At 40.2% G+C, this 8,138-nt stretch overlaps 1 protein-coding gene across 1 annotated transcript; it reads right to left on the bottom strand.

Annotated features, from left to right (window-relative positions):
- Positions 1-580: 580 nt before the first annotated feature.
- On the bottom strand, positions 581-1,772 carry GREM2 (gremlin 2, DAN family BMP antagonist). Its single transcript, XM_036753441.1, has one exon. The coding sequence runs from the start codon at positions 1,770-1,772 to the stop codon at positions 1,266-1,268; it is 507 nt and encodes a 168-aa protein (XP_036609336.1). The 3' UTR covers positions 581-1,265.
- Positions 1,773-8,138: the final 6,366 nt, after the last annotated feature.

Raw genomic sequence — 8,138 nt, 5'->3', positions numbered from 1 at the left:
GCCCATCCCCAAGCATAGATATTTAGCAATGAATGACTGGCTGGGAAATATTTCCAAGTGGCAAGCTTCTGCACCTCTAGCTACCATGAACCTGGTCTATGTGGAGGAAGATTCCAACCCCAGCATCTTGGTGTTTACTCAGAATTGTCATCCAATGCCAGAGCCAAAATCGACACATGAAACAATACATGGATAGGATGATTTTACTTTTAACAACTCTTTACTACAGGTTGATTATAAAAAAAACAAACCAGCGTTAATGTAGAGACCTTTGTGTGTAATAATATTCTAACTGCAGCAACAAAGCATGCAAAACCAAAATTTGTCTCAAGTCCACAAATTGGGAGGAAAACAATAACAAAAAGGTGAGGAAGCTGATGCCAACACATGCTTTAGGGTGGGAGGGAGAAGGCAGTGTGGCACAGTGAAGCTGGAGTCAGAGAACCTCATTCAAACCCTGCCTCTGACATTGACTACTTGTGTGACCTCGGCCTAATCACTCTGACTCTCCCAGTCTCAGTTTCCTCGTTTGTCAAATAAGACGATTGGACTAGATGACCTGAAAGGTCCCTTCCAGCTCTAGAGCTATGATCCTAAGATCCTATGACTTGAGCAAGGTCCCCTAGGGAAGCCAAATCATTGGTTCAAAGGGCTCCCAGCGTCTTCTTGCAATCAGGCTTGTCAAGAGTCTCCTCGTAATTTTGTTTTGTTTTTATTTGAACCATGTGCTTGTCTACATCACAGCCTCAGGCAGCAGTGGTGGCATAAAATCCACAGAGTGAAAAGCTCCCAGTTGGGAAACACAGTGACAGTGAAGCCATAGAGGCATCTTTCACTTCACATAGATGGTTGGAGTGTAGGGTTGAAAAGGAGATATATTTCTTTTCTTTTTTTCCCACACAGTGGAAACTTTAATGCTGGATTTAACAGTGCATCACCTAAAATATCCTTCCAATTTCTTTCTTTTCTTTCTTTTTGGTTGGTGACTGTTTTCCATCTTCTTCCTTAGGGCTTGCTTCACAGTCTGGTCTTGGATGCAGGAATCTTGCCAAGGGGCACCTGGGAACACATAAGCCAAGCTTCTATTTCCGGTCACAGTGACACGGAAACCTGCATCCCCCGAGAGAACTACCTGCTGAAAGGGAAGGGACCAGCCAGTGCGTGAATCTGCTCAGAGGAAAGGGATAGAGGCAGCAGCAAATCTGACAGGAGGTGGGGTGAGGGGTCCCCCCAAATGCTGAGCAGCATCCTGCCTCTGTGGCCATTCACTGTTTGTCTGAGTCACTGAGGTTCACAGACATGCACCGGCACTGCTTTACCTTCTGAATCTTTTTGTGTCGGTAGGGTGGGTCCTGCCCTGGGCACTCCAGTTCTACTAGTACAGAAGTGACCCGCTGGGGCTTACAGAAGGCACACGACTGGAAGGACTCTTCCTCCTTCTTCACGTGCCGAGGGATGTAAAAGGAGTTGCACTGGCCGTAACAGAAGCGGTTGAGGATGGTCCGGCTGCGACAGCCTTCCTCGCTGACCGTCTGTCTCAGGGGCTGGGTCTTACACCAGTCGCTCTTCAGATATTTCCGCTCAGTGACTACTAGGGCCTCCTGGCTAGAAGCCAGCACTTCCTTCATCTGATGTTGCCACCTCTCCGAGTTGTTGCTGCTGCTGTCCTTGTATGGGGAGGGGATGGCTCCCGGGGGCCGGTTTTTCCGGGCTTCAGCCACCTTCACCAGCATTGCTACCAGGAACAAGGAGAGGGAAAGTTTCCAAAACATCCTGCAATGGGAAAAGAGTAAAAAGCATCGATTAGGAAGGACAGTTGGGGCATGCTACTTGCTTCCAACATAACCCTTTGCAGAGTTCAATGAGAAGCAGCAAGACCTTTAAGAGCCATTGTTCAGGAGATAAAAGAATAGACTTGTAGCCCTGAGCTTATATGGGCTCGGGTGGGTTAGAGTTCTCAGTCAGAAACAAGTGTCTGTTAAATACTTACTATGGGCAGGGCACTGTGCCAAGCATTGGAGATTCAATGAAAGGCAGAAACAGGCCCTGTTCTCCAGGAGTGTACATGCTAATAGAGGAGATAACATGCAAATAACTATGATTGTACAAAATTTATCAGGGCTACCTGGAGGTAAATTCAGAGGGAAGGTACCACCATTGAAGAGGAGTAGGAAAAGTTTCTTGCTAAAGCTGAGATTTTAACTGAGACTTGAAGGAAGACAGGAGGTGAAAGTTAGGAGAAAGAGAATTCTAGGAAAGGCAAAATCACAGGTTCCTCAAGGCAAATTCACTTAACAGCATCCATTCAGTTGTAATGGAGGTCATAGAATAAGTAAACTGAACTACTGACTACCTGCAGAACAATTTAAAAACTGCAATGTCCTAGATATTACAATGTAAGGAAAAATTAAAATGGGCCAATGAATGGAAAAATTAAAGTATCTAACTTCTCTTGGGCTTTAAGGCATGAGCATGTACAAAACTGACCTTTATATAACTCCCTTTTCTTGTCTATAAAGTGGAATAATAATAATACATTTAGGAATTACCTTTAAGTATTACTTAAATAAACTATTAATTGTTGTTACCTCATCTGGTAAATTACTTCTATTTCCTTCCACAAATGAAAGCATTATGATTATCATCCTCTAAAATATTAAGATTATTATATACATCCTACTATTCTGGGTACTGTATGAGATAAATGGTGTGTTTGCTCTTTAGAGATGTTTAATGAAGACACACAGCAAAAACATGGAGAAATAGACATTATATGAAAAGTAGTTGATGAAACTCGTTGAGGGGTGGTGGGGACAGATAGGTTTAGAATGAAGAAAAGAAGGTAAGGACCATACACCTAAATGTAAAAGGGTCTTCAGAGGCCATTGCCCAACTCTCTCACTTTATGAATGAGGAAAATGAGGTTAAGTAACTTGTCCAAGCTCACAGATTAGAAGTGGGATCTGAACCAAGCTCCTCTGACCCCTGCTTCAGATCTGTCTATTCTGCCTCCTTAGGAAAACGCAATAATTACCTGGTTCAGCTGGATTGATCTCAATGGTCGCTTCCACCTCAGAGATTCTGTACAGCATTGAGTTAATTGAACAAGTTCAATTCGAATTCAGCAAATATTTATTATTATTCTTGCATAACAGGCAAGTATTAATAGAAATTAAATCTTTTTGTCATTATCATTTCTTTCTAGTAGGACACTCAAAGAAAGTTTGGTATAGTACCTAGTTGATCAATGCATGAAAATGGACACTAAATAAAGACATAATTATGATGACTATGGATATAAAAGTATCTAATGAGCTTTCCTTGAGGACAAGAGAGTTGAAAAAAGGCAAGGGAAGGTGAAGAACTGAAGATGAGGAAGACAAAAGGTTTTTTTAAGCTTTAGCAAATGATGTTTTTTTAAAGTCTTAGACCAAGTTTTTAAAGGTCTTTTTCTATACCTCTTCACTCCCATGCATATAAGACATATAAAAACAGTCACACCTTCAAGAGGTTCATGGCAAACATGAAATATTTGGCCTATTAAGCTTAATCATCTCATTATATTTGCAGAGTGATTTCAGCTTTCAGTGGTCTTAAAAGGAAAGCATTCTGGTTCCTTGTTTAATAATTTCCAAAATTATAGCATTCTAAGTAAATATGACCCAAACTTGATAAGCTGCAGCCAGGAAACATTTACAAAATCAAGCCCTCATCCATCCGTCTCAGAGCCCAAAACAAACATGTATCATTGATAGAACAATAAATCTATGTTTCCCTCAGCATATCCTAATTATTGTCTTTGAGAATAGTATTGAAATATATTCAGACCAGTTGGGGGCAAATATTTTTGGAAGCCATAATGCTGGTTTGGTGGTTAATAAGTGTGCTTTTCTTGGGCACATTTTTATTTTTTTTTAACATTTGTAAAAGATTTGGTGATCGTCCTTAGAAGTTATTCCTTATAAGAGCCCAAGAAGAAAAGAAAGCTGCTGAATTCTCAGAAGAAGAAAATGAAGCTGATGAGAAGAAAAATGTTATGAGGTCAGACTAAACTGTGTGGGACAAAGTCAGCCTCTCGTTTCCTGTCTCCTTCTTCTTTTTCTTTCTTTCAAATAGTATTCTCACCCCTGATCAAAAAAGGAAAAAAATGATAAGGCTAAAGGTGGGCTAAGAGCTCTTTTGCTATAGCTTTTCCTTCAGCAGCCATTCATTTACCGTTAGGGACAGCATGAGGCAGCCGCTGCCATTGACCTTTTTTTCTTACATGTTCAGAACTGCAGCAGGAGAGAGTGTGCTCTTCAGTAGTAAAGTTCGAGAGCCAACCCATCTCTTACAAAGTAGGTGATGGAAGAATTTCATTCAGTAGTCCAGAATCCCTAGTCTATTCCTTATGTACTCTGACTCAATAAACAGATGCTTACTAAAGCCTACTATGTGCAAAGCATCATGGGAGGAGCTAGGAAAATGAAAATGAATACACAGTCCTTCCTTTCAACAGGCTTAAGTCATAATAGGGCAGTGGCAGACATTACAGGTAAAGAGATAAGACACAGAAAGGGATAGGGTAAAGGAGATATCAGGTAAAGCACCCTAGAAAATTTTGAGGAAGAAATACTGGATTGCTGGAGATCAGAGAATGCTTCATGTTAGAAGTGCCTTTTATCAGAAGCTTGAAGGGAGAAAAGGAATCCGAAAAGGACACGTGAAGAGGTTCATGCTGGGCATGAGTGCTGGTGAGAATGTAACCAAGTGCAACCCACCATGCCACAGTTGTTGTTCAATCATTTCAGTTGTGTCTGACTCTTCATGACTCCCGCTTAGGGTTTTCTTGGCAAAGATACTGGAGTAGTTTGCCAATTCCTTCTCCAATTCATTTTACAGATGAGGAAACTGAGGCAAACAGGACTAAGTGACTTACCCAAGGTCACACAGCTAATACATGTCTGAGTATGAATAATAGTTATGCAAGATATAGTGGAAGAGTTTAAAACAACAGTACAGCTTGGCACAATGGAATAAGCATTGGGTCTGGTGCACCTAGGTTCCAATTCCCCCTCTGATGCTTAGTACCTGGGTGAGTATGGGCAGTATTTACATTCCTGGGTCTTAATAATCTCATTTGTAAAAAAAGGGGGGGAGAAGCTGTACTACTACAGTTGGTCTCTGAGATTCCTTCCTAGTCTGGAGAGATAATTCTATGCAGCCACGGAAGACAGGTTTGATCCTAGCGGCAATAGAGAACTACTGAATGTTTAGAGGCATGAGAGGGATGAGGTCTTTGCTTAGGAAGTTTATTTTGGCAGCTATGTGGTTAGTTTGCTACAAACACATGAATTGAGCTTAAGAAGCAGTTCTCTTTTATAGATAATCAAAGAGCTATGTGAGGAAACATGGAGATGGACTAGTCATGTGGTGAAAGCAAAGGCAAACAAGCAGGGGGCCAGGATAGCTTGCTTGCTGCACTGATACCTACATAGGAGTATTTAAAGTGATATGAGACCTAAACACAGGAACATCACATGGACTACCCATCTCAGAAGATTTATAGAAAGATACAGACAAAAGGTCACAAAAGATGAAAAGGCACAGACAGGTTGTCATCTATAGCATTGGAGGGATTGCCCACATGGTGGGATAATAGAAATGGTGAGATATTGATATGAAGACTGGATTGACAGGTATAGGCAAAGGGGGCAGGAAGGGAGACTGAAGGTAGGGTAGACAGTTAGGAGGCTATTAAAGCAGTCCAGGCACAAGGCTGTGAGGAACTGAAACAGTAGTTTTGCAATGTGAGAGAAGGGGACAAATGTGAGAGGTTTCCTCAAGGTAGAATCAACAGGATTTAGCAATGCATTAGAGGTGGTAGTGGTGGTGGTGACGGTGGTGATGGTGGTAGTTTAAAGGGAAATGACAGACAAATGATTGGCCTCTCAGGAATGTCTGAAATAGCTACCATCCATAACATTGGGGATACTTTATTCTGCCCTCACATCTTGAATTCAGCTGTTATCTGGAGAAACTCATAAATAAATCCTGTTGGTTTTATTAACTCTCCTGCTGGTCTGACAATGTTGTCAATCAGCAGGGGAACCAGGGTTATAAATGCAGATGGCCTAAGCAGACTGCGCTGGACAAAGCTGCTTGTGCAAACAGAAAGACCATGGGGTCCTTTCATCCCAAGGAGTTGCTTTTGGTACAGGCTATTTAACTACCACAGAGAGAGTTGGACAGTACCAAAGTTGCCTAGTCTCTTGAAATCAGACTGCCCAGAGTAAAGGAAGCACCTTTCAAACCTTCCTAATTGTAGTCATTTAAAATGTTGTTCACCATCAGGAAGTGCCATAGCCCAAGGCAAAAGGTCCCCAGGAGCCAGGGGACTGAGAGGCAATTCTGATTGTAACTTCCAGGAAAGGAAACAGTAGTTCTGAGTCATCATTCTTTGACAGGTGTGTGTATATCTAGGTACCTCTGCCTCTCTGGGAAATACTGCTGTGTACATGAGTTAAATTCTTTGGCTAACAGCTGGGAGGGTGGGAGTGTCTGTGGCTTCTCTACTCTGATCCAAAAAAAAAAGAATGAATAAACTATGTATTAGTTCCACATCACAAGACAATCTCTAGTATCTAGCAGCTCACCTTCTAATAGAAAAGGTTTCAGCTGCAAATCAGATAGAAAAGTCCCATGGCCCATGTGCAGCAGCAAAGCAGATATTAATGCCTCCTTCTTCTTTAATATCATTTGAACTGATAAAATGATATCAGTTTCTGATGTTAAACCATTTCACAGTGGTTCATGAACATAATGGATGGGGACATTCTTCTAATATTCTGCATTAAGCTTATGTGCCACATTACTTCTCTGTCAGATCCTTGTCCCCCTGGACTGAACAGAGTCCTCAGTTCTCTAAACCTGAAAGTATCTGTGTTTTGCTCTTACTGGAATTTATATAGTACTTTAAATTTTGCAGAGCATTCAAAATATATTATCACATATAATTCTCAAAATATTATCCTCAGTGGTAGGTACTATTATTAAGTTTCATTTTACATAAAATTTAATATATAAATCTTGTCTTCTTGATTCCTTTATGGAAGTGTTATCAAAACATGTCCCATGTTAGATTTACTTAGAGAATCCTAGAGAATCAAGTAAAAAACTACTTGAAATAATAAATAACTTCAGCAAAGTTGCAGGATATAAAATAGACCCACATTAATCCTCGGCATTCCTATATACTACTAATGAAGCCCAACAGCAAGAGACAGAAAGAGAAATTCCATTTAAAGTTACTGTAGACACCATAAAATATTTGGGAGTTTACCTGCCAAGACAAACCCAGGACCTATATGAACACGATTACAAAACACTTTTCACACAAATTAAGTCAGATCTAAATAAATGGAAAAACATCAGTTGCTCATGGTTAGGCCGAGCTAATATAATAAAATGACAATTTGACCTAAATTAAATTACTTATTCAGTGCCATAACAATCAAACTACCCCAAAATTATTTTACAGAGCTGGAGAAAATAATAACAAAACTTATCTGGAAGAACAAAAGGTCCAAAATATCAAGGGAATTAATGAGAAGAAATGTTAGGGAAGGTGACCTACCCATACCAGATATTAAACATATTATAAAGCAGCAGTCATAAAATCTACTTGCTACTGGTTAAAAAATAGAGTGGTGGATCAGTGAAATAGGTTAGGTACGCAAGATGCAGTAGTCAACGACTATAGTAATCTACTCTTTGATAAATCCAAAGAGTCCAGTTTCTGGGTAAAAATTCACTATTTCACAAAAACTTCTGGGAAAATGGGAAAATAGTATGGCAGAAGCTAGGCATAGACCAATATCTTACACCGTGTATCAAAATAAAATCAAAATGGGTTCACGATTTAGGTATAAAGGCCGATACTATAAGCAATTTGGGAGAGCAAGGAATAGTTTACCTGTCAGATTTATGGAGAAGGGAAGAATTTATGACCAAACAAGAGATAAAGAGTGTTACAAAATGTAAAATGGATAATTTTGATTATGTTAAATTGAAAAGCTTTTGTACAAACAAAGCCAATGCAACACAGATTAGGAGGAAAGCAGAAAACTGGGAAAGAATTTTTACAACCAGTATCTCTG

This window comes from Trichosurus vulpecula, chromosome 4 (genome assembly GCF_011100635.1).
Source record: "Trichosurus vulpecula isolate mTriVul1 chromosome 4, mTriVul1.pri, whole genome shotgun sequence".
NCBI lineage: Eukaryota > Metazoa > Chordata > Mammalia > Diprotodontia > Phalangeridae > Trichosurus > Trichosurus vulpecula.
This window is presented reverse-complemented; position numbering and strand designations above follow the sequence as displayed.

Coding starts and splice junctions, on each gene's coding strand:
- GREM2 (XM_036753441.1), bottom strand. CDS start 1,772: ATGTTTTGGAAACTTTCCCTCTCCTTGTTCCTGGTAGCAATGCTGGTG.